The 27,891-nt window shown below is 39.4% G+C and overlaps 2 protein-coding genes across 2 annotated transcripts in view; both read right to left on the bottom strand.

Moving 5' to 3' along the window:
- Window positions 1-12,097, bottom strand: part of wbp1la (WW domain binding protein 1-like a) — a 29,497-nt gene extending 17,400 nt beyond the window's left edge. The window contains exon 1 of the mRNA XM_015347500.2: window positions 11,875-12,097. Within this exon, the coding sequence (XP_015202986.1) occupies window positions 11,875-12,003 (129 nt within the window). The 5' untranslated portion in view covers window positions 12,004-12,097. The remainder of the gene's footprint in view (window positions 1-11,874) is intronic.
- A 7,583-nt stretch (window positions 12,098-19,680) lies between these two features.
- LOC138238426 (steroid 17-alpha-hydroxylase/17,20 lyase-like) lies at window positions 19,681-26,286 on the bottom strand. Its single transcript, XM_069189159.1, has 8 exons — window positions 25,871-26,286; window positions 24,490-24,628; window positions 24,021-24,250; window positions 23,847-23,933; window positions 23,085-23,291; window positions 21,491-21,660; window positions 21,104-21,207; window positions 19,681-20,302 (listed from the first exon to the last, which is right to left on the bottom strand). Exons 1-8 carry the CDS (start codon window positions 26,183-26,185, stop codon window positions 20,040-20,042), a joined length of 1,515 nt encoding a protein of 504 aa, XP_069045260.1. The 5' UTR covers window positions 26,186-26,286; the 3' UTR covers window positions 19,681-20,039.
- Between the last annotated feature and the right edge of the window lie 1,605 nt (window positions 26,287-27,891).

Here is a 27,891-nt window from a genome sequence, read left to right as displayed (position 1 = left end):
AAATGTTCATGCTTTTCTTAAATGTAGTAAATTGTAAACTAAAACTTTGAATGATTACGTCAGCTTTGAATTTCTACAATAAAAAGAACTATTAACTTGCTGAAATTATGAAAAAAAGCCTTATGAAAAAAAGAGAAACATGTGTGATGTCTCCACTGCCACAAAAAAACTAAAAAAGGCACATGGTTTCTCACTAATCTTTGCAAAAACTGGCTACTAGAAACCTACAATACATCAAATACTAAAGTGTAGTACAGCCCACTCTCATAATATCCATTAACCAGGGTTTGTTTCCAATTCACTCAGGAATAAATGTATGCAAGTTCACTTTTTCAGACGTTTTACTCAGTTCACACTATAATTAACACACCAGCAAAGTTCTGATACAAAACAAAATATTGGTTTCTTCACAAACATTGCCAGTACTTCCTTGACTGAGGCTCACAGCTCAGGCCAGTGGAACAGTAAATGTCAACACAAATGAACAGTGTAATTAAGGGACACATTGGTTAAAAACACAAGGAGGAAATGTAACTCATTCAGCTCCTTAGGTTTTTAATCTAATGATCTCTATTAATTTATGATCTCACAATGGCAGGGGAGCTTGTTGCAGACTCTTACACCCTTTATTTAAAAAATACCACCTATTCTCAGTTTCAAATACTGAGAGCTGTCAAGAGTAGTGTCGGATGAATCAGCCAGGGCTCTGTGACCCCTGTGGTCTCCACAGGGCACGTCTAGGCTTGCTGTATTATCGGCAAGGGACACCGCTCCTTCAGTCACTGCTGAACATCTGGTACAGGGCTGTTGTGGCTTCAATGTGTTCAACATGAATGGCTTGAAGATGGGCGTGTCGAAGGAGTCAGACTTCATTCTCCCCAGTGTGCAGCCAAACTCTAAAATCAGATATATTTTGCCATTCTAAATTCAAAAAGTACACCTCAAGCCTGATGCATGGATTCATATTCTACGCCTTACTGACCTGACGGTGTCAATGATGCTGACTTGGCACACGGTTATATGATTTGTGACCAGACAATTGTAAAATGGATATAAGGAATGTAGCAGAATTCTGGTGTTTGATGGTGGGCTATCCTGTTCTTTTTCAGCAGGCTCTGCAGACCTTCATACTGTTCTCCACAAAGCCTTGGTATGAAACAGGGTTTTCAACAAGGTGTGAAACAGGGTTTTCAACATTGCTAACCATCAAATTGAGCCCCTTTGTTGCTTCCTTTGAACTTAGTTGGATGCGTCAAATAATATGCGTGTTTCAGTATCAAGGACAGCAAGTTGTTGCTACACTGAACTTGATTTGACTTCTGGTGAGCCAGAAGAAAGCTTTCAAAAACGTCCTGGGTACTTTTAGCTATTTTTTAACTCAATACTTAAGAACACATAGTATAAATGTAATGATGGTCCACAGACACAAAATGAAGTATCCCTGTTTTTCTCACAGCTAGATTCTTCTAGCAGTTGCCCACAAGTATATTAAGTATGAAGTCTTGTTTCTGCTACATGCATATAACACAGCGCATTTGACATTTAATGTACATCAGCTGTTCATCAAGTCATAAGTTTTAATTAAATCATTTTGAAAATGTTTGTAGCTTGCTTGTTTTTCTCTTTCCATATTACCTGCAGGACAACTGATTACAAGCTATACCAGAATACAGATCATGGGTACAAATTAAGAAAAAAATCCTCCACTAATTATATTGGCAAGAAGTAAAAGCTTTAAGTGGATTTTTTGTATTCTACCCATTAAACAGTTCTCAATTCCCCATCATGCTTCCAGGCTTTCTAATCTAAAAGCTATTAAAAAGAAACTAAATATCAGAAGCTAAAAAGCTTGACCCCATTTCTTAATTGAAAATAGTTCATCGCAAACCGTGGAACTGGACTGTACAAAAGTGTTTTACGTCATCATGGCCTCCAAAGCGAAATGTTTGTTCCTGAAACAGCAACACATTCCTACAGTAGCAGACAAAGAACAAAACAAAAATGCAAGATGAAAACCATGAGGAAAGACAGGATTCCACTCTCATGAAAACTGGTTCTGCAAACAACAAGCCATTCTTCGCTTTGTGCGCAGATCATCCTGGGTTTAAATTACCGTGTGCTAACTGGAAGAAAATACTCTACAATCTTTGAAAACTCAACCAGTTTTTAATAAAAGACTGCTGAAAAAAAACTGGCACTGTAATAAATGGCAAAAATACCAGAATTTGCCATCCCTGACTGACTATAAAACATGATTACCATGTTCTTGAGCACGAAGGCACAGCCTTGCGTATTAAACATGACACTGGCTAGTACAGCAGAAGGCACATAGAAACCGGGGACAGACTGTATCACAGACCAGCTTTGGATAAAAACTTATAGTAGCCCTGCAGGATAGCAGGCAAGTACAGGGCGTTTGCACTCTCTCATTCAAAACCCACAGTTGTTATAATATATTGATCTTATGTTAGCATCCTCTCAAATTACATTTAAGACAAAACATGAATAGAGTGTTAATAAATCTGTGTATAAAACTGCTATGTAAAGTATTGCCACCTTCATTCATTTTCATGTCAAATGTATTTTTAACAAATGCTAGCCAGTACTAGTAAAAGTAAAAGAAACACCACATCCTCTTGGACTCAGGCTTAATTTCCCTTGATGTACTGTAGTTCTCAGTCAGTCTCATGTATGTACAGCAGCCAGTGGCAGTGCATTATGATGCACCAATGAGAAGTTCTTTAGAAACGACAGTATTTCAGCTTATAAAGGCTTGATCAGTCATTGTTACCAACTCTGTGAGTGCTTTTATTTTTCAAAATGAAGGCATGCTGAGGCATTCCCTTCCCAGGTACTTGTACTCACATTTAAAGGGTTTATTTCACTTGTACACTACTGACAACGAAAGTAAAACAAATACATAATACAGGTGGTGTTATTTTTTAGATGATCACAGGGGGAAAGTGACAGTGTTTTAAGTGCTTTGGTAACTCAATTCTTTGCAGTCCACAAACAGCAACCCATGCTGTTTCATGCAAGATTTGTTTACGTCTCAACGTAAGGATATTACTTTTCACTTTTTCAAAGCTTTTTTTAAATCTGCATACAAAATAGTAAAGGTGCTCCCATATCACCCGAGCTCCAGTTGGGAAGAAATAAAATATTTACAACGTTTGTGGTTGGAGATCTTCAGCAACGTCATATAGCTGCAATAGACTATGATTAACTTCTCAGCTAAAATACAATGTTTAGCACCAAGAACACTCAGTCCTGACAGAGACTTTTCTTATTTTAATATAAATTTCAAATATCCCTCATCCTTTTCTTTGAGCCGGGAAGCATCATTATGCCGCCACATCTCAGACACCAAGCAAATCTGAACCTGGTCAGTGCTGGGATGGGAGACCTCTGAGGAGAGCCAGGTTACTGCTGTAGGTGGCACAGGTAGATCAGAGGAAGGGGAGCTCTTCCTCTCGACCACACTTGCCCCAGTACAGAGAGCAGGGCAGTGTGCTATAGGGAACCAAGCCCTCCAGATGACATGTTAAACCAAGGTCCTGACTACTTGGTTATTGAACATCCTATGCTACTGCAAAAATAGGAGTGTTAGTGCTGGCTACATTTCAGTTTAGCCTTGCCGAACTTTTCTCTTAAGTTAACTGATGAAGCATTTTCTCCATTCTTGAGCTAATCTACCATGTTGAATTTGTTTTAGACTGCACTGTCATACAATAGAAACATTTTTAGAGGAAGACCACAAACCGTCTTTGCTCCATCAATACTTGTGATGTTAACAACTCGACTAAATAAGATGTTCTTTCCTAATCATGATTACAAGGAAACCTAAGTATAGAGTGCTAGCCACATGTATTCATACCCCTGATGAAATAGAAACAAAAAACAATGAGTTGCAATTCAGCGTCTTCCATGAAACAATGTAAAAAGTTAAACTGTAATCATAATAGCACTACATAGTGCAAAGTCATATGGGTCACCTAAATAACTGATGTCTAGAAAACATGAGTCACATTTATTCAGTTTTCCAAGCATGCCTCTCCAAGCAAATGCAGGGGAAGCTTCTGAAACTATATAGAGGCAACTGAGGGTTTCCACATTTCCCATGGGCTGTAAGAGGGGGTAAGACAGAGAAGTCATTCATTAGCGGCACTCATTATCATGGTTAAGGTCAGAGAACTCTCCAAAGGCTGCAGGCAAATGATCACTGCCGTCCACAAGTTGGGTGATGGGTATAAAAGAATCTGCAAATCAGCTTCTCTTCTGGGGTGAACCACAAAAAGACAAATTTGTCAAATTAGACAAGACAAGTATTCTCTATCTAATTGACAATCTGAACCATGACTTATGCCTGAGATGACATGAAAGCCTTTTGGATATGCTCAGTAGTTATGTAATCATGTGTAGTTATGGAAGGAAGGTCAAGTTCATATTGAGAAAACACTCAAGCCTTCCTGTCAAATGCCATCAGTTCTGTTCTCATGTTTTGGGTGAAAGTTTTTAAGATTATAATGTCCAACAATGTTTTGGAATTCATAACCAAGCACCTGATTCCCTCTACAAAGAAGCTATCTTTGGCCAAACAGATACTCCAAAACAACATTGATCCAAAGCACACATCCTAATTGACAAGACATAGTTAATTACAAACAAAATGTTCTCATATAGCCATCTCCATCTTCAGCCCTTAATCCAATCAAACGTTTGTGGTTTAAACTCCAGAAGGCAGCTCACAAACGGGAGCCAAAGGGTCTGAAGGACCTAGAGCAACTCCCCCTCAGAAGTTTCAGAACCTCTCAAGGCATCTTGGCCTTGTAATCCCTGCCAGCAGAGGATTTACAAAATGCCACATACAGTGGTGTGACTAAATGTTACCCTCATGTTTTCTGGACTTTATCACAATCATGACTTTGCTCTGTACAATTTGCTTTTAAGATGACCATTTGTTCCCATTTCATAAATCTGAAGAGTGCTATGTACTGCTAATGTTTTGCACAATATAACTGGTGAATTATAAGAGTACAACTTTGTCAGAAAGATTCATAGAAACCCACAAATATTGCCATTTACTGTATTCCAGTCCATTCTTCATATGCTGCTGGTTTGTGGTTTTTGTGGTTAAGAGAATGCTGTTAAATACCTCAAATTAAATGATATCTATGACAGATGTATTTCTAAACCATTAAACAGACCTGAAAGTCAAAGTGTGAGTACTGGATCACGGGGTATAGTGCTTTTTAAATCTAAAAAGTGCAGAGATCTTCAGTTGGCAAACAACTTAGAATCCAGGTCAAGGTACAAAAAGAGAGAATGTTTTCCCATGGCGTCTGACTTCCTGTAAAAATGAAAAACCTATGTCTCTGGAAACCTTTTTGCAGTTAAGAGTAGTATGGAGAACAAAGATAACTTCCCTGAGATGCTTGTACACCAATCAACATCTTTAGGAGCCAAATAAACTATTTTACATCACTAAAAATTTTACATCATTTTACAAACTAAAACCTTTATCAGTTCTAGTCTCTCCACCACTTTGCACACAAATGTTTAATATTTTCTGTAAATTTTTAAAACATTAAATATTTCAAGAGATCAACTATTTATTTCATCATTAAATAGTTCAACAGATTTAGCTCTAGTTACATTCAAGATATGAAAATTAATATGCAATACTAGTGATATTGTTCAAATGGAACACGCTAAACTCAAAATGTTTCTCCTTCCAAATATGAATCACATTACCTACATGGTGCCACTGAACATATTGGTAGATCTGACTCCCTAAATATGCAAGATAATCTCCTCTGGTGCAGATTTAAATAGAATAAAAGATACACGGGCATGCTCCCTGGCAAAAGTTTCAGTGGAAAACACGACAAGCTGTAGGAGAGGATGTGTATGAGAGGATGCCATTCAGGCTGTTTTGCTCATTTGCAGGTTAAATTAAAGTAGAATTTCAGCAGGCTGTTTCTTAAAAGTGCCCAGAATTTGAGCCTCAACTGAACCTGGCTGGGACGATTGTTTTAGATACCCTCAATGCAGTATATTTTCTATATCTAGAAAAAAAAAATCACTCAAGCACACACAAACATTACCTAGCACAGATATTAAAAAACTGACTGGCATAATAGAGATAAGATGACTGGATGTACAATAGGTTGAATTCTTGAAAAGACTATAAGAGATTGGATTACTCGCTCTGCCATGCTTGTCAAGTCATCAGTGAAGTTGCTTTAATGAGTCAACAGCATCATCTAACATTTAATGAAAGATTCTAGAGACTGCATTCAGTCCTGCTTTTCACAACCTATTCGTAATGGAATGCAGAGAAGTACAAAGAGATACTGAATATCCCAAATTAAACAATGAGCCTCTCTCACTAAGGGAACAAATACCATAATCTGCTTCTTTTCTTAAACCAATGAACTGTAGACAAGTACTGTACCAAAACTTTATCAATATGCATAGTTGGATAATTCTAGTAGATCAAATCCTCTTACAGCAAAGTGTTTTAATCGGAGCTTAGTCATCAGACTGACAGACCTCTCTGCTCAAAACTGTAGGCATGGCTACAAAATGGAGGCCGGCTTGAAATTAATTCTGTTTTGAGAAAACTTTTTAGCTTGAGAGGATAACCTGACACTGGCACCTTGTGACTCGTTTACCGTCGTGTCAAGAATTAGGTAACAATGGTTTGTTTTTAGAAGATAAATGTGCCCCTTTTTGCATTCCACACTACTGCACATGTACTAGGGAAACACCCGGGGCTACCTACAATTCTCAATCAAACACCCATATTCTTACAGATGCTGTAATTGCTAAATATCAGATACAAAAAATGAACTCATTTTCTTGAGACCTCATTTTCTAACCACTGTTGAAAATGTCCATAGATGCGCAGCCTAATACCTCATTCTTTATTGTGCATCTTTGTGTCCGAGACATTATCAATTCCTTTCCAAATCAGAATTGGTGGCCGTGTTCTAGGTTTGGGGGTTTCGAAGCAAGTCCCAGTATATTATGCTCCATGACATCAGCACGAGTAATATCACTGCAGGGCAAAGCCTCTATTGTCAAGATAGCAGAGGTTTACTTGAGGATGGCATTTAAATGGTACGCAATGAGGACATTTAGGGTCAGCAGGCTGACTGTTTACTGGGACATTGGAACACCACTGCAATGGCCCTGGCCCTGGTAATGATATCTGTGGGCTGCAGAGTACGTAAAACAATGCAATGGTCCCTGACCTCCGTCCTCAGAGGAAAAGAAAATACAGAACTGACCCAATTAAATGTGTCAGCCAAAGACAGTCAAGGACAGCACTCTTTTTGCCAAAACAGACCCTATCAGCGTGCCCAGCAGAAAAAAAAAACTACATTTGCCTACAATCGAAAACAAAGACAACTGTAAGAAAATGCGACACAAATAGTTATAAATGATAAAAGCCAAGATAAGTTTTTCATTTTAAGATTCCTTCATTAGGGAAAAAAAAATACCACACACAAATTTGTCTCTCAAAGGTTTTATTTAAGAGTTCTACATATTAAATACTGAAGTGATTTAGGAAGAGGACAGGTTACTACATCAAAAGGTCAACTGAACAAGAGAAGAAAAACAGATGTGAGACTTCTGGAAGACTTAAGTCAAAATGTGCCTTTTTGGAAAAGGAAATGTTTAACTGCTGCAGATATTTCAAAATGTAAAGAGAGAAAAATACCCAGGGCTTTTACAGCTACCTACAGTAGGTAGCTGTAAAAGGTAATTGCACAGCAGTAAAGCAGCAGAAGACCTAACATATTTCAGCAAATAAATTATCTTTGGGGTACAGCACAGGCTCAAATAAAATACAGTACACTACACTTCAAGTATATTATGTACAAGCAAATTTTGTAAATTGCAATTATAATTTATTTTCAGAGTCAACGTGGTTGATAAAGTGCCCTGTTCTTTTGTCTGGATGCTAAGAAACTGGAACACTTTTTTAAAGATCCATCATTAGCAAATACAACTGTAGTTTATGGAATTTTACACTGCCAACTAAGTAAATCTTGTTAGAAATAAAAGCATCAATATTTTTAGCATCAGATAGGCAGTGCAAGAGTCTTAACCAATCAATGTTGTGCACTCGGTAAACAAAATATCAGAAGTATATCTAACATTCTCAGTGTCGAATGTTTCAGGCTTTCATCAAGTTTAATTTCAATACAGTCAACACTGAAGTCAAAAACTCTTCAAAACTCATGATGGAGCCTATGACCATAATGTCTGCCTTTGCTATAGTTTAACTTAAAACTTTTGAACCCTTGTCTCCCTGTAAAGTGAAGATTCTACAACTGTAGTTTCCGATTTCATTTTAAAATCGCCTTTCAAATGAACCCGAGTGTCACCAGTATAACAATCAAACTCAAGTCAATGATGGGAATGATCTGATCAAGAGGCAGCATGTGAATATTAAACAGTAAAGGTCCCAGCTTACACCTCTGAGAAACATTCCGACTAAATGGGACAAGACCAGATTTAAATTAATTGGATCCCAGGAGCCAGATCAACAACGTTTATCCCAATGATCCCTGAATAACATCCTGCTGGATTCTTTGGAACGTTATGTCAGAGTATCAGAAAATGCACTTAAGGACAGAAGGACAAAAATATTAAGGAACCACAGTCAAAAGCCATAAGGAAATTATCTACCTTAAAAAAACAGTTTGAATACTGTATTTAGTACAGCAATGACTCAAAAAGTGTGATCATACATCTCAACGTTATTTTTAGGAAATTACCTCTCAGAACTTAAGATTTGTGGGAAATGGGAAAAATAAGTCTTATTTTGTACAGCAACTTTCAAGACAGAGACGTTTTGCAACAAACAAGATGAACGTAAAAGGTAAGGCATCTTGAAAATATAGCCTAGCCAAACACATTTTTCAAAAATGGCTTATAATGATGCCCTGATAGTGCCCGACTATAGAAACTTATCCAAAACAACGTCTAGAAGCAACGTTACAAATAAATGGTAGGGCCATTTTTTTTTTCAATTCAGTTATCACAGGATAGAGGAAATTGTTTCTCATAAAAAAGAATAAAAGCAAAGATATCTCTTTCCCTCTACACACGTCAAAAGAAAAATAACAATTGTAAAGAAGCCTGAGTAATCCTATACAGTCACAAACAGTAGTTGAAAAGTGTTGTGACAAACAGACTTATTAGAGTGCTCTGAAGTCTTGAGATTTCAAATCTGAATGCAAGATGCTTGTGTCGTACCATTTAGCATTACTTTCCTCAACCTTTTTTTGTACCAGAGTCCAGCTCCAATTTGAAGAGTGCTTAGGTTAAAAAAAAAGAATGGATTTCAAAAGCTTGAAGTCACTCATAACGGTGCCTCTCTGGCTTCGCCTACAAGGTCCTAGCAGGGACCAGTCAGCATTGCTCCAGGGAAAGAAGCCGGTCAGCAGCAAGGGAGGCTGGGAAACAAGGCTTTAACAAAACACCTCCCTCATGTTCTTCTATAAGCACCCAGCTGCATAAACTGGTCTCCATGTTATCACTGTGAACTGGTTTCAACACACCAATGCGGTTAATGAAAGGATTAAACAAAAAAAAATTACATGAGCACAGGAAAAAATCCAATTTTAAGTGTTGTTCTGAAAATTTAAGATCACACCTTTATGTCAGACTTCTGTGTCGACTTGTTGCACAGACATACAGTATGACACCCAGATAGCCCCATGCACCATCCTATCCCACAGAACAGCATGTTCTTTCTACAGAATGGGAATGTTTTTGTGGGAGAAAACATACTATAAAACACCCACTTCGTTTAGCAGTCAAAAAAGGGCAATTTGACCATATTTCTTCAATTGTGCCCATTGAATCACACAATAAAGTGATAACCGATATCCAAAAGTTAGTGTAGCCCTCTAATATAATCAAATTATTCTGCATAATTGCTACACTCTTTTACTCTGGCTACATTACAAACTTTCAGATAATCAGTTTAAAGGTTTTTTCGGCTGCTTTATAAGGCAATGGAGATTATAAAGTACCAATGGAAAAAAAGATACAGACAAGGGAAAAGTGACATTCTTCACCTTTCTATGCCGGTCAGTAATGTGGGAAGCGATTAAGTACTAAGCCACGAAACTTCCATCTTTATGACTGGAAGAGATGCAAAACATTAAGTGAGGAGTGTGAAATAACTTTACTTCTTCACAGCCTTAAAAGCCAACAATCACTTACAAACAAAAACATTCTGATTAAAATGTAGTCTTATGGCTTATAGCACGCAAAGTGTGATCCGCATCTCTTTGTGTTTGACAGCGGGTTCTGCGAGTTAAACAGAACTGAAATATGATCCGTGGTGTGCTTCCCATACATAACCGATGTACAATCACAGTAACATATCTCCGATGTCTTTGTGCATGAATCGCAGATAAGGGAGTGCTTTGATTAAACCATTGGAGCATTCCACATTATCAAACTACTGCTACTCTATTAACAACGATCAATAAAACTGTGCAGTACTTTCAAAACTAGTGCTCTACCTTAATAACTGTAACATATACAGGTGAAGATAACTACAGAATACATAACACATACAGTGGGGTATAAAGTATGATATGTCCAAAGGTCCTCTTTAGTGAGTTTCCATTTTAAACTTATAAACTTAGGTAAAATACACAATACACACTGTTCCAGCAGGACAAACGATGTTTTGTACTTGTGCTGCTGTACTCTCTTCCAAGCATAACAATGTACAGTATGCCAGCCAGTTATTTTCATAATGTCGGCAGTTTAACACAGACCTTTAGACTGCGACTCGGGACTCGTGACTTTTAAACTTAATTCAATAAGTGACCTTGAGGACTGTTTCTCTGAATAAACCCCCCTGGAGCTGTACAGTACTTGGGTAAGTTTTACAACTGGCCCTTGTGCATTCAGCCAACCTCTCCAAGGCTCTGGGAGCAAACGCGCACCCAGACAGTTCAAGCACGCCGTTTCCAGAGCGCATTCCCATGTTTGATCTATTTACCCCCTTCAAAAGCATCGCACGGGATCCAACAAGCAAATCAACCCGGTGCAATTTAATGACTCAAATTTTGCCAGTTTGAGGCAGGGGTACTTCTGCAAAGAGGAATAGTGCCCTCTTACTATGGCAGCAGTACTATCACCCTTACAAACAAAGGAACACAAACACACTGGATCCTGGCGGGGATTGTCGTTTAAATCGGATTCCGTAAAAATCTGAGTAAAAGGCACCAGCAGGTAAAATATACCCGAGATATTAAAATCATCCGGACCGATACCGGTACGTGTACTGATCAGGCACTGAGAAGCATTTCGGTTTCTTTACTGTCCGGGATACAGGAACAAGCCTGTCGTATCTGATTCGCCTTATTTCTACGCGATTACAATGGTATTTGCACGCTTTATTAAATACGCCGGAAAACAAGATCGTTCCACGGAGGCAAGTTAATGTTTAAAGCGGTGAGGTGCCGAAGGTACGCCAAAAGTAAGTCGTTTCCGTGGAAGTAACCGATGGTCCCAAACGAACACACAACTTGGAAAAGTTTCGGATCCTAACAGTCTGAGCTTAAAAGTTGTCGCCAACGTTAAAATCCAAATTAAAGATGAACGTTTTCACACAAGCGGATTTTAACCGTCGAAATCACAAGTAAAACGCATGAAGAACCGACCTTGCGTCGTGTCCAGCAGACCGCATGGAGGTTTACATTTACACAAATATGACTGGGAACCTGAGAGCAAAATGCAGAGCCCAAGTTGTAGCAGAGCAACAACCCGCAGTATCATAGCCAACAGCTCGAAATACTAATAACACTCAATGTTCAACGTTTCATTTCGTACCTCTGTCTCTGCTGTAAGGCTAACGGGGTTGGCGTGGAACAGAAGCAGGCTCATCTTAAGAAGAAGGTACTCCATGTCCTTCATGACCCCCCGTTTCTTCTCACTGACAACGCATACATTCATGCACATAAAAATTCAACAAAATTTCACATAGATCTTTAACTCTCAACTGCCTCTGTCAGGGCAAGAAAGGGCCATCGACAGCACCGCCTTCTTGCTGTTTTGCAATTGGCCCGTTCGAGGACAAACTTCTTTACGTCTGCGATCACCGTGGCTTCTACTGGTTCTTCCGGCTGCCAATCATATGACGTATACTCGCTGCCAAGGTAGGTTTCGCTTTGCTGGGTGTGACTTCATGAGCTCTCTTGTTTGTGGGGAAGTCAGCTGATAATGCATTTAAAGAGACAGGAAATGCTAAGGTTCTTGCTTGGTTATCAAGAAGGGGATTTCCGTATTTCCAGAAAAACACTGCTGACTGGTTCCATTCTTCACCCCTCTGCTCTTCTTAGTACCACCATCCACGGTCTCCTCTTTATATTGTAATTGTTTCTTATCTTGTGTATTCTTCTTATTTATTGTTGTATTCTTCTTATGTATTGTTATTGTCATTCTGTAAAGTGCTTTGAGAAGCTACCTAAAATAAAGTTTATTATTATTATAATTATTAAAGCTCGGAATAAAGATTAGCATGATGTCAAAATACACTGTCTTATTTAATTTTTACTGTTTTTATTGATATTTTTAAACAGAGGTAATGGTATTACCTATAAGAAATGGGGAAGAGTTGTTCTTCCTAACACATAACACAGGGATGGCCAGCCCTAGTCCTTGAGATCCACAATCCATCAGGCGTTACAGATCACCTTTAAATAACCAATTTTCAGACTTTTGGCGGCATTTCTTTCATTCCTCAGGCAGGCGGCTAATGTGATTTAGCTCCTGAAATCTGAGGTAATTTAAATACAGATTTCATAACATTAATTCAATTAATTTCCTGCATTTTAGGCAGCTCTTTTTATTCCAAATGACTCCACAGCACATTACAGTCTTTAAACAACCACTACTCCATTTCACAGAAGAACCAATGAAAAAGTGTGAAATGTCGTCACTATTTTAACTAACTGGAAAATTTAGATTAATTTTGCAATCCCACTGTAGAATTTAGCCAGAATAACAGATAATTGCGCCCTTTTAAATAGTCAGTATCTCATCGAAAGGATGATTTAATTTCAGCAGTGTTCTCAGAGAGTGCGCTACCTACTGGTCTACCAACAGTACTAACAGCAGAAAGCTGGTTTTCCTCAAAGATTTCTCATCCCGCTACTGAACAGGCCCAGCTAGTCTTACCCGGTCAGATAAGAAGCTTTAAAATAATACCTGGTTCTTTAACGGCACAACAGGCCCAACCAAAATTTTAACCACTGCTGTTTGAAGCAATATAAAAATTGTTGTTATTATTATTATTATTATTATTATTATTTACAAGCACTAAAGAGAAAAGACATGTCACAGTTTCAACGATTAAGCCAACGATGTCTTTAATGACTAAAAAAGACCGAGGATTAAAATAATGTACCAAAAGGCAGACGTTAGATTATCAGTGTGTTTTCATTCTTGAAATGGCTATAAGCGAACGTAATAAAATTACTAAGAGGGAGAAGAAAAACAATTTAATGACAACCAATTTCGTGCCAAAAAAACTTTTTGTGCTCTGTTGTGTAAAAGTACTAATATATTCATTTTTGTATTTGTAAATATTCCATGACAAAAGACATTGAGTAGAAAATAATGAATTCGAAACCAAAACCCATTCTTGGCTTTCTAAACACGACATGTTTTTGCAGCTCTTCGGATTTTGTAACAAACGCAGAACAAAGACGACGTGCTTCCTGTCTCTTTAAACCCGTTATCAGCTGACTTCTCCGCGAACAAGGGTTTGACGTCACAAGAAAAGGAGAGAAGAGGCGTGACCAGGAAATTGTGATGGAGCTGTTTAACACTGTGATGGTAATAGTAAGAGAAGGACCACCACATTTTAACGTAAAGTACTGAGGGCTGCAGGAAATTCTGTACTTCACTTGCAAACCGAATTTTGGGACATTAAAAATCAAAGGGGTTGCATGTAGATTAAGAGAATAATATTGTGATTAAACTGATTAGGGGAATAAATCTGATTATATTGCTATTTCTATTGCCAATTCCTTTGGGGGAACCTTGTTGTGAAAGGCCCTATCTAAAAATAAATTGAATGGAAATTGAAATACACGGAGTAGATGAGGATGATCCTGGAATCAGAACGCTCGTTAGACAAAATTCTAATTACAACTACTATAGCAGCTTAAGGTTGTCCCCAGATGCGTACTATAACTTGCAATGTACCAAACCAACTGCTGCTGTCCTGTAGAGGGGCTTCGTCTGGTTTGTCTGTCTGTGTCTTCTGTTTTTGTCCCAGTCAAGATCTTTATCACAGGCTAATTCAGTCCCGTTTCTATTTGGATATTTATATATATATGCTTTCAGCTATACAATTCGAATGGGATTTGTAATTGATTTCAACCCGTTAACCCTGGGTTCAATTCATGGAGTGCTATCTGCGTGAAGTTTGTATGTTCTCCCCTTATTCTTCAATTTCCTCCCACCATAGTCCAAACACATGCTGGTTGGGAACTTGGCTTCTGGGAAAAGTAACCCTGGTGTGATTGTGTACATGTCTGAATGACATTAACAAATAATCATTCTCATTGGTCAGATTGATATTGCTCCAATCTTTAGAAATTACATTTTAAAATGATCATCCCAGTTTCACTAGGTGTGATTTTGTAGGTTATACCGTGTAATCATTCGTGTTTAATATCTCAACCTCAGAAGTAATCCTTAGGTTGGGCAATGAGTTCTAATGTCATGTTTTATATATTATGGAGTATGGGTTTTGAATTAGAGATAAAAGTTCTCCCCTGCACATAAAGTTTATCTATAGCACCATATTTGTCTCTAGTATCCTGTCAGCAGAAGACACCAAGCTATGCCTAACTTTCATTTAGAAATTTGAGCTGTTTTCATATCAGTTTTCAAGAAAACTCTTAACTCTGTACTTCTGAAATAAAGGGCACCAGAATATAAAAAAGTGGCTTAAATACATTTTCTGGGCCTTCAGATTTTTTAGAGTATCATTTCAAATGATAAAGTAATTCAAATACATTCCTAAGCAATGTCAACAGCTTGTATGCAAGTCTGTTAAGAAAGCTTAAGCTTGCCATGTTATGATAAAATAAAACTTTTTGATTATAAATACCCTTTTCATTTATCTATTCTAGTTCAGAGATGACAAAGTAATAGCCTGTAAGACTTTGCATTTTCTTTTGTAAGCATTACATTGATATCTGAATGGAATGAGATCTTCTGGAAGCTGTAAATGGATTGGAAAGTGTACATTTTTCAACTTTTAAAAGTTTAAAATAGTAATTCTAGAATTGCTACTTTACCTTTGCCTACTGCCCTGTCTCTCTCACACCTGAAGAAGGCTCCACGGCCGAAACGTTGTGTTCTCTTTCTTCTTTTTTTCAGCATGGAATAAACCTTTTACTTGTTCCTTTGCAGCCTACGCATGCTGACGCAGCTACCCACCTGAAATTCTAGAATTGTATGTCAATGTTTTGATAGAATTCCAATTCAAGTTCTTAATATCTTGTAAGTGTTGATAATTATTGAACAAAACACATTCAATGTTTTCCATAAAGCACTTCTTTTACAGGACTTGCGGAGCAAATTGTGAACACTTGGTCTTAAGACATGTTTTTCAAGCTCAATACACAGAAAATGAAGAGGAAAAATTAAGCCCTTGGGAAAATCAGAATCATCTACAGAGGCAGTTAAATATCAATAATATTTGATAGTATTTCAAATCAATGCTACAATTATCACACAATTCTTACAATGTATTAATAAATGAATCAGCACAAGATTGTTTCAATCTTTTATTTTGTGGTTTGTATATTACAGTGGAAATTGAAACCCCATTTTCTATACCTACTAATACACATTCAATTTACATTTTAAAAACAGTTTTTATTTATTTATATTTGGTATGAAGAGTCCGCTCCTCCACATTTTAATATTTTTTATGCATCTTGCTCAATGCATAGCGCATATTTCCGAAATACCACACGGAACTCTCGAGTAGATCACGAGAGATTCAAAATTCGGATTTATTTTGCAGCCACACGATGGCGCGCAATTCCACCATTTACACAACTTCGTATTTCGCCAGTTGTGGACTGTAGTTTCAGTTTTGTGAAAATTACGATTTCTTTATAATACAACCATAACTCTTTAAACTTGCAAGTTAAAAATCTCGCTCTTGGATATACTTTTCATAATCTAAATTTCAAGGACGCTTTATGATTTATTTTAGAACAGGTTTTATTTAATTAATTGCTTACACTTATATAGCGCTTTTCTGGACACTCCACTCAAAGCGCTTTACAGGTAATGGGGACCACCCTCCACCACCAACAATGTGCAGCATACAGTCCAAATCCAACACATGTAAAGGCAATAATATTCATATTTTATTATCTGCATGGATGTGGCTTTGCATAATAAGCCTCATTATAAATCCAGAAAAAATATATTTGATCCAGTTTAAGCCCCCAACAATTCATAGGGGACAGATGAAGCTATAAATAAAAAGTACTAAATATATTATACGGGAAAAATATGTTAAAATCAGTTATGATATCTTTCATTAGCTCTACAGAAAGGTTTGTAAAATCAGGTAATTATTTTAGTTCCTGTTACGTTCTGGAGGGTTATCTCAGTGGTTTAAGAGGACTTCATTCATGGTCTAAAAGATCAAGTTAAAACCAGTCTCAAGGCTCCTGCTACAGTTTTACTGTGCACATTATTCAACGGTCTACCTTCACATTCTTCTCTAAGAACCAATTTGAGGAAAACTCACTGACATTCATTTACGTTTAAGTATGTCCAGCAAATAAAATGACTCTTTTTACCCTTTTCATAGAACTCCTCCCAACCTGTCACAAGTCACAGCTGAGACCTTGGATTCTAGCAGCTCTTCCTCAAAGCAGTAATGCGCACGTCTTTACACAGAGCTGTACAGAGGGCCCTCACCAGTCTCTGTCCTGTGGCTCCCTGTAGGGCAGACCCAGGTGCCTGAAGACATCCTTCTCTGTGGGCGTGGGAAGGGGGGCGCCTGTGCTCACCTTCAGGCTGCCCTGTCGCAGCACATCCTTGTTGAGTGAATGCTCCGACAGGCTCATGTTCTTCGTTTTGGCCAGAGCCCTCATGGAGCGGTTGAAGTGAGCCGAGCCAGTGAAGTACAAGATGGCGCAGGCAAACTCACTGTAAGGCACCACAATGATGTCCAGTCGACGGTGGCGGGACTCGGGGCCTGGCAGACGGCATACCCCCAGGTACTTCTTCTGTTCCCCATTCTCCTCATGGCTGACCAGATCATCTGTCAGAAAGCCTTGATCATAAAGAGCAAAGTGTTGAACTATTTTGGAGTGACAGTGGTTAAAGAGGCTCTCTCCTCAAACTCACTGTAAGGCACCACAATGATGTCCAGTCGACGGTGGGGGGACTCTGGACATAAATTCTTTATTTTTCCTTATTTTAGTTTTAATTTTTATTTGGTAGAAATGATCAATTGAAAAGGAATTTTATATAAGGCTGTACAAGATAACATATTACAGTTTCAACAACTAGATTTTCTCATCGGACATTTCCACAATGATTTAAAAAATCAGGTCTTTATTGATGGTAAGAAGCAGGATTGTTTAAAATTGGAGTAAAAGGATGCAGTTGTGATTTTCTAGAATATCCTGTGTATATTTGTCTTAATGGATTTCCAAAAAATGTAATGTTCCCCTAGTATACTGTTATAAAAAGCCTGTAGTAGATGGAGCCGGACTAAATTTGACTGTTCCCAGTTACTTAAATCTTTCAGTTGGATATCTAAATGCTCTGAAATGCATTTTGCAGTTTTGTCATTGCGAGGAGTGTCATGTTCAACATCCCCTTTACAGTGGTCCAACGTAGTTCTGTACATCTTGCCCCCATGCACGGGGTATGCGGTTACTCAGGCTTCAGGGCCGTTTAAGGATGTCTAGTTTCCTGTTAGCATAAAAGGAGCATTTGTGTCTCTTGCTGAAGCAGACATAGGATTATGCAAGTAGGTACTGTCAAAATTGGAAAAGACTGTAGCTCTGTACTGTAGCTCAGGTTAAGGAACAGATTGAGAGTGGTTCATTTGTAGCATAACTCAGATCTCAATAAATACACAACCAGCAGTTTTAGTATAAAGCTGGCACAAGATGCGTCTTTGCACAGAAGTGATCTGATCTTGGTTGAGCTCTATGATTAATAATGGTTTCGATTTTCACAACTGTTACTTGCAGTGAAAAGCAGAGACTGTAATGCATGGAATCCTGTTCAGGCTCTTGAGAAACCCAATCGTGTTCGTCTCAAAGGTCGCCGCATTCTAAAGATTACCAACACTTATGGCTGAATTAAGCCAATCTGTTCAAGGGACCTCCGATCTTTGAGTGCTGAAAGGTTGACTTTTGGTTTCAAATCTTCAAATTTACATTTGCTTCATGGATCACAAAATTGGTCCAAATCTGGAAGTTGATGATTAAGAGGTGCCTTATGAAACGCACTAGACTGGGGCTCTCCAGGACCATGGTTGAAGAACCCCAGTGTAAGGGCAGATGCTGGATTTGGCTAAAAACATTGTGTTGGAAGTTCAGTCTTCATCATCTTCTAAAGGCTTTTGGTAGAAAAGATTAGGCACTGTTGTGAGCTCATATTGAGACTTGGAACACAAGTAGAAACAAAACAATATTTTTGAGTCATGCCTTCCCACAGGTAACTTTGTACAGTAAAGCCTACAACCTGGTACCATGGGGTACCATGCACAGTCCATGTTTCGCTTTCTGATAATATGTCTTTTGCTGTGTTTGAACATGAAACAATCGAACCATGTGGTGTTAATGCATCAGGCACTGAAGGCCACCGTTAGTGCCTGATGCATCTGGATTATTATGAATCCGAGTAAAAATGCAAGCCATTGATGAAAAACTGCTGATGGAATTTCCATTCCTTATTTTTGTGTAAGAAACCTTATTACAAAGGAACATTTAGCAAACTATTGACCCCCATTTGAATGGAGCAGTATTTGTTGTAACACTGTAATTCTGCAAAATGGAAATCTCTATAATTTGCTTACAGTGGTACAGCTGAATTTACAACAAAGCAGCAAAATACAGCAAATACTGCTGGAATACTGAAAGGAAACACCAATGAGATAGATTCTTAATCAGACACTGGACCACCAACACGTCGGCAGCCACCTTTTCCTTCTGAAACATCAGCAAGTTGAATCTTGAATCCCTGACGTTCCTGCCAAAAGTGCCTCAGCAACCACTGCTCTCTTAAGAGTCACTGACAGCTCTTCTTCTAGCTTTTGTAGCCAAAATAATGGACAACTGGGCCTGGCCAGCATTTTTCTACAAGACTAATGCATGGAAGGGTCAGTGCTTAAATAACCCAGGAGCCACACCTGTGTGGAACAACCTGTTTCAATCTATTTTATATCCCTCGTTTACTCAAGTGTTTCCTTTCTTAATGCCAGTTACCTGTACGTCCAGTAGATTTGTTTTAGAAGGCAAACCGTTGGAAAATCTCTAGAATCACATTTGCCTGTTGGGTGGAGGAAGGGTCACATGTGCAAAAGCCTCATGTGCAGAATGACCACATTCTGAATGATGTAATCGGTGTGAAACCTTTAATTCTTCCAAGAAAACATTTAAAATATTCAGACGTACACCATCAGGGATGCCTCTAATAAAAACACCACCATAAAATGGAAAAAAAGAAACTTAACACACCAAAAGGATGTGCATAGTTACAACCTTAGAATCTGGCAAATAAAACAGTTGATTAAGTCCATTGGGAACTGAAGATCTAGAAGTTGAAGCTAGCCTGCTACAAAAACAGCTCTGACTGTATGAAGAGCAAAACACGAAAAAATGTAAAAAGTAGCTCCCTAAGATCTTAAGATCTTAATCCACAGCACCAACAAAAAAACAGTCCTTACTACCATCCCACCTTCAAAATAATATCCTGCTCTGTACTACCAGGTCTTAGCCTTCGGCCCAAGCGTTCCTGAGTCTCGCGTGCACGTGGTACTTCTGAATCTGGAGGACGACCCCGAATTTGCCCTGCAGGTCAGGGAGGGGCTGATCAGGTGGCGCCTCCAGAGTGAAGCGCTGGAGGATCCAGGACAGGAAGAGGAACAGTTCCATCTTGGCCAGGGTTTCCCCGAGGCACACGCGGATCCCTGCCCCGAACGGGATGTAGCTGGCAGAGGGCGAGTACACCCTACTCCCCTCATCCAGGAAGCGACCTGCTCCGGGAGAATGACATAAAAGGTTTTGTTCCTTAACTCATTTTGTACCTGCACATTGCAATTACAGCTACTACTGGTCAGGGTACGTGTTAAAGCCGAATACAGAGTTGGTTACTTGTGCATTTTTTATACCGTATACATCAGGAAGGAGAAACCCCTTAGAAGTTACTATCAGAAAACTATGTATAGTTAGTTTCTGTACATAAAACAAGTTACAACCTCCCAACTTTATGTAGTTCTCAATTTACATGCTCTTAATTTGCACATTTTGTGGAAAACTACCTCTACAGCATAAAATGTAAAGGATTCGAGTTTACGTTTGTGCAATTAATGCCTTGATCATTGGAGTCACCAGGGCTTACTTTGTTGTAATTTCTTTACAATTCTGGTAATTAGAGCTCTAAATTAGATTTATAATGAAGCTGGGTAGTTTGGTACACGTGTCCGGTTGGGTACTACCACAATCTTTAAGAATGGCCCAGGCTAGGTTAGAGTGTCACTAAAGTCTCTCTGTTCACGTTCATACACCAAAGTAGGAAGAGCCTTGTGGGCAAAACAGCCAATCAGCGTAATGAGTGTGTCCTGAGGAAAGTGAAGCAGCCCGCTAAACACCCATATAGAGTCCACACAGCCTGCACCCTGGAACCACAAGGCAGCAGTACCAACCACCACCACCACACGCCACCACGGAGCATAAGAACTAGTATGTATCAGGAGAATCGTCAGTTTCTTGTGTTTACTTTAATTCTGAAGCCAAAATGTAGAATGTGAAGTGCCTCACCCTTTACTGTTACTTACCAGGATCGAACAGCTCTGGGTTTTTCCACTCTTTCTCATCATGGTGTAGTGACCAAAGATTGATGATAACTCGGGTTCCTTTCTGAATATTGTAATCGCCAATGCTGTATAAATAAATACATTTTTTTAAATATTGTGTTTTTTAAGTCTCTCACTGTCTTCCTATGTATGTAACGTAAATGTGTCACAGACATTTATTGTTTTGGGATGTCTTTGACCAGTGTTTAGTGTTAAAGTGCTGATATTGTGCCAGTTTTGCCTTTTGTGGGTGGGGGACAGGGGCATCAGTCATACTTTGGAAAAGATTCAATTTTTCCTCCCATCAAGACAAGTCAGATTCCGTGCTTGATGATGGGGTTTTTTTCCTGCCCGTGGATCAGGAGATACCTGGTGTCTGAGAGGGCCACATGTGGGATAAGGAGAGGAGACACAGGTCGGATTCTGATAACTTCTCTTATAGTGGCTTCCAGGTAGGGCAGGTTCCCTCTGTCGCTCAGCGTGGGGTGCCTGCCCATCCCGATCTTACTGTCTAGCTCGTCCTGGACCTTCTTCTGCACCTGAGAGAAGACACCAATACAGCTGTTGAATCCAAATAGCTCTGTTTAGCCCAGGTACTGGAGAGCCGTACGCCTCCGGGTTTATAGAAGCAGCTTCAAATGGGAAGAGAGTTGAGTTCTGGACGGCAGGACAACTTCTCCCAGTCAAGAAACGGATTGATCCAATTAAGTAGCTCATACTGGAGACGGAAAAAGAAACAGAAGGCTATCTGGAACCAGGGTTGTAGCCTCCTGGCTTACTCCACATGTTATTATCTCTGCTGCTGCCCTCCTGGGAAGTGAAAGTGTGTTATAGCCCGAGTATGATGCTGAAGAGTAGAAAGCCTCATCAGTCGGAGGAAGTATTATGTGGGTGATGATATTAAGGATTTAAGGCAGAATCTATTAGAGCTCAGTTTATTGTATGGTTGCATTGCATTTTGCATATTTTCAGTAAAGAGATTGAAACAACACATACAATCATCAAAATCTTTTGATTACAAAAGATTTTGTTGAGTACTGCTTTGGAATCACCAGCAATTATTTCTTATCCATGGCTATGGACTTACTGGCCATATAAAAAGTACCTGGACACTTCAATGCTTAATCTACAAAATACATCTCATTAGCTTGGTAGCTTGGTTAAGGCATTTGACTTACAATAATAACAGTATTTAAGGTTGTTCTTTAATGGCAGTTTTAACTCTAGCAAGGTCCAACTTCAGATTCAAGGCCCGAAGTTAACAGTTTGCCAAGGTTAACAGCTGTTCTAATTTGTAAATTGTCATAAAAAGAGAAACGACTGTACGTTCCTCATTATGAATTCAGCCTAAACGTGATGAGCAAAGCTTACTGACAAGAGGGGCCATTCAGCCCATCTAACCCACTTGACTGCTAATAGCTAACTGATCCAGGAATCTCATCCAGCCATGTTTTGAAAGAAACCTTTTCTTACAGTTAGAAAACAATTTAAGATTTGTGTTTCATTGAACAATTCTTGTGGCCAGTATCTGAGCAGGGCCAAGTGACAGTATTCTGAATTTATACAGATGATTGCACAGTTGGCTCATTCTGCTAAATTATGAACTTCAGTAATGTGCAGGGTTCACAATGTTCTGGAGCAAAGGTCAGATTAAAAGTTGACCTAGGGTTAGGCTAAGATATCCCCTTAAACCTAATCTTCTGTTAATTTTACACCCATGTTTCAATAAAATGTTTAAGTGTTGTCTTCAAATTATCTGCATTTTCTTTTTGCTTTCTTAGTTTTGGCTGTGAGGACTCCTGATCTGGTTACCATCAATGTTTTACTTAAACTTTGTTCTTAATAGCCAGAAACTGAAATTTAAACAGCCTGAAAATAACCACTACCGTAACAAGGTTAAAACGAATTGAGTTCTTTAGGCCAATTGAGTTTCTCCTGTCTTTGGAATGAGCTCGAGGCTCACCTGTGGGTGGTGAATGAGATAGGCTATGGCCCATTTCAGCACAGTGGTGGTTGTTTCCACGCCAGCCCCAAAGATGTCACCCACTGTCATGAGCAAGTGGTCGTCAGTCAGTCCCACATCATGGGCTAGAGTGTTGTTCTCTGAGCTGCGTTTGGCCCGCAGCAGGGCGTCCAGCAGGTCCTGTTGTGTGCCATCGTTGTAGCTAGCCTGCAGGTGGGCACAGTCAACACAGTGGTAGGGTTAGGGTCAGGGTCGACTACTGCTTAACATTACCCCCTCCCACAGAAAGACAGAAAAATGAGTCTGTATTCATAATCAGGAGTAAATATTAGGTTAAACCCCGCAAACAAATCTCCATAATTCTAAATTGAGTGACTGAGAAAATAGCTAATAATACCTAATGTGTTAATGACTTAAAAAACAACACAGCTTCTAATTCTAAAACCTATCTTCTGTAAAAAGACATTTAGTACACTTTTAAAGTACTAAAATAGTACTTTTTAAGTACAAACATTAAAAATGTTTGGAAATAGGTCTTTGCAGGGCTCTTTTGGAGGATTATTAATGAACCAAATTGGTAATTTTCTTGTGGTAGAAATAAATTATTTATACTGTAGTCAGTGTAGAAATACAATTAAACTGGAAAGTGCTGGTTAGCACAAGTGGACATGCTCATACTCGGTGCTCATTCCTACTGTTTTATGCCTCACGGCACCAAATCTTGTGTGACTTGAAGGTTGGCTACAGGACTGCTGACTCTACCTTGTGTTCATCGTACTTCTTCTGGAGCAGGCCGTCTCGAACTGCGATGCACTGCTTCAGAATCTTAAGGTCTTCATTGGGGAATATCTTGGGTAAATAAAGGCTAAGGTTAGACCTTGGAGTATAAGAAAAATGCCTAGGTACATGTAAATGGTTTGGGGAAATTTCACGTACCTGTAACCAGGGGAAGATGTCCACCAGGCTGTCTTTAGCGACAGTGTCCACAATACCTTGGCTGTATTTGAGCATGGCTTCAAATTCAGGGTCACCACGCTGGTAGGAGTTGCTGAAGCAGAGCGAACACACCACATTGGTCACAGCCCGGGTCAGTTCGGGCGCCAGGTCGAGGGCAGTGCCCTGCAGATCCACCAGCGTCTGACACATGGAACTGGCCTCCCTGCAGACTGGAGAAAAGGGACCAGTTTAGGATGGTCTATATGCATCATGGACAATCTTCCACAGTGGCACTGGAGTCCTATATATATAAAACACCATTTCAAAAACAATATCATCTACTAAGTCATGAACAGCATATTCTGAATATAGGACTCGTGTCTGATTTATATCCTTCCTTACTACACTTCCCTAGCAAGAGTTTTGTCAGAGGCAAGCATGTCCCGAGCAAAGGTGTGGGCTACTCAACTGATCTTCTCAACAGGGGCGGATCCCTCTCCGAACATGTTCAGTGCGGCGTGCACCATCTTGCGATGAAACTTCCAGGTGGGGCTGTAATTGGCGAAGGCAATGTCCTTGCCATCCCTTGTCAGCAGGTCTGTGGTCACCTGCAGAACATACAGTACTTAAAAGACATTGAGGCGTTTTCGCATTCAGCTGTTGCTGGCGGTGCTTGCTGTTCTCATTAGAGGAGTGGAAACAATGGACAACTGTTTGTTTTGCACACCTGTGAATTTGAAATATCGCTTGTAATATAATGCCAGTTTATTTTAAAACTGAAAACGGTACTTGAGGACTTTAGGTAATGACTGCAGTGCATACAGAGTTTTACGTTTATAGTTGGTTTTAAACTAAACTTTGCCATGTCGGCCGAATACGCATAGTTTGTCAATGGTGGGAAGATGTTTCGTGTCCATCTGAAGTGTTTCTACGGGCGTAAACGTTTCTTTGCATCAGTCAAATCTTAAGGCAGAACCCTAACAATACAATGTGCGATTTACAGGAAAAGAAGACCTCTGTAGCATCGTTTCTCGCGTCTGTACCATCAAACAGTCAAAATAGCTTCTCACTTCTTAATATTAATAACTGAATAAGCCATTAAAAGGTATCAATATTAGGACCAATGTAGGCTTTAAAATTCGTAGTCAGCATACGTGAAACTAACAAATCGGGCGGCTATAAGAGTTGCCTAGGACAGTCTTGGTTCAGTACGGAAAATCCGCAATATACATATTGCCCAGCAAACAATAAATAGCGTTAGATGGAACGAAATTATTTACCCTGTTTATTTCTCTGATGTCTTAACATTCTGCACTACCCTAAATCTAAACAGCTAAAACAAAACTTTAATAAAATACTAAACAAAACGAAAAAGTTTTTTTTTAACCAACCTGTCAAGTTAATATACGCACCCAGTTGAACTCAACCAGGGGTGTGCGGACAGTATGATTACCAGTAATTACGACTATCATATGATTTGAGATGGTCTGTTGAAGCTCTGAATACTGGCAAAACGTTTTTTTTTATTCATTTTGCACTTCTTTCAGCTATATAACTTATCATATAACATATAAACTACCGTATAAATTATTAAAATGATCATTGTCACTTTTACCATGGTCATCACAATACCACGAGTCCACTGCTTTTACCATATAATGTTATAATGTTCGTTGCACATCGTTCGCTTTACATACAGGTGCTTATGTGCATGGTGTTGGAGGGCCATGTTATGCAATGCAGAAAGTTAATTTCTTCGTATTTTTGATCAATGTAGTTGATTGTGCTACTTAGTTTCGAAACATATATTAATATCCGATCGCGATTAATGATTTGGATCTATAACTCACAGTTCTGGCTCTGCCGGCAAAGGTTTTGCCTTTCTTTAGAAGCACCTCCTTGGCCTCCTGATAGTTATTGACCACCACCACATGGTGGGAGCCCATCCAAAGGGAATAGGTAGCACCGTATTTCTTCTGTAGCTCCTGGAAGAGAAGGTGCGGCATGAGCTCGCTCCTCAGGCTGAGAAGACTCCCGATGACGGGCAGGCAGGGCAAGCTGGGCGGACTTCTGTCGCCGGGCCATGCCCTCTCGATCTTCCCTTTTAAAATGAATACAGCCAGGGCCACTGCGACGACCAGCAAGATGAAAAGGACACACTCCATGGTGGTCAAGAAGTGCTCCAGAGGTGCTCTGTCAGTAGTTGCAACGGCAGCGGGAATTTAATTTACTTCCGACGTTATTCACTGTTCATGCATGTAAGCGCTCCAGGCAGCAGAAAGCTCATTTTGTACTGCTGAGCTCCGCGCCTCCTCCCTCTCTCGGTGCCTCCCCCCTCTCACTATAGTGTCCCCGTCACCATACTGGGGCATTAGGACCCACATAGACCGCAGGGTGAGTGCCCCCTGCTGGCCCCACTAACACCGCTTCCAGCGGAAACCTTAGTTTTTCTCAAGAGCTCTCCCATCTCTCACACCTGCTTAGCTTCAGTGGGCTGCCAGTTGTGAGTTGCAGGTACAACAAGTACTGACAAACAGGGGGTCTGTTGAGAAAGTCACAGGGTGGAAGCAGGTGTGGCCACCGCTGGCAGCAATAGGGGCTGTACAATGGGAACACACTTTGTACAAAGTGGCTGATGCAATCAAGATCTCGAATGGAATTCTGCCTCTCGTCTTTCATAGGGTCTGGACAAGCACCTGCCTGTTCACGGTCTTTTGAGGTCTAGATGCCACACGTCATACAAGCTCTTCCAACAAACGTTCAGTCTCATCTCATAATAAATTTGTTGTTACACAAGCAGCATGATGACGTGCATTGTCCTGCTGGAAAGGTATCATGGACAGGAAGGGCAGGAAGTAATGTCCCCGGATTTGATGACTGCAGTACAATACAGTGAGACTACTAACATCTCCTAAAAGCTCAGTAGCAATTAGACATACCAGGCCAGATTAGCACTCATGGAACCCCTCATTGGTCTACCAGATTGTGGCCTATATTTAACAGACTGTCTGGCTGTAATGTCTCACCAGGGGAGAAACCTGCTGACTGTAAATCCCTCATGGAGAGTTGCAGTGTGCTGTCTCACTCCAGACTCCAATGTACCAATAAATCAAAGGCACTGTTCTACTTAAAAGCAAGATACTTCTTCCTTGATTTTAATCATACTCAGCAGGTTAAATTACTTTATCACCTGTGCGCAATCAACTCTCACTAATCAGGTGATTTAGTGCTTCTGCAATAAAGCCACATATTTTTGTGTGTATCATGTTTGGTCATGAAAGATTAAATCTAATGATGCCAAATATATAAAAGCATCCAAAACAGGTATGCCTTTTCTAAAACCATACATTCATAAACAAGGATGATATACTAAGCATCAAAAGAAACTTAACACATCATACAGTATTTCTGATCTTTGCTTCCAGTCAAAGAATGTAAAAAAAACAAAAGCATGACCTTCAATTCTGAACAGAAGGTCCTGTATGCTTCTTTAAATACTTAAGTTTATTTCAGCAGTTTGATGCCAAGGAGAAGAATTCTAACAACAAAATAGTGTAATTTTACTACTGGGAACATAATGAGATCTGGGAATATCATCTGGTATCTGGGTTGGTGAAGTGGAGTGTACAAGTTCTACATCTATTCTGAACAGTATGTCTAACTGGTAGGGCAACGTTCTGTTTTGGGATTCTAGTTTGAATAACTGAGCAACAGTGCAATGACACATAGTTCTTCAATAAAAGGCAATAAAAATTCAGAAATACAAATCCAGCAGCTGTTAGAATCTGCCATTACAGAATACACTTTTCACTTTCACATTACAGTGTGTTCCATTTGATTACAATGTATTAATAAATGAATCAGCACAAGC

Source organism: Lepisosteus oculatus, chromosome 4 (assembly GCF_040954835.1).
Source record: "Lepisosteus oculatus isolate fLepOcu1 chromosome 4, fLepOcu1.hap2, whole genome shotgun sequence".
NCBI classification, from domain to species: Eukaryota; Metazoa; Chordata; class Actinopteri; order Semionotiformes; family Lepisosteidae; genus Lepisosteus; species Lepisosteus oculatus.
The sequence above is the reverse complement of the archived record's forward strand: the minus strand, read 5'-3'. Positions and strand labels throughout refer to the sequence as shown.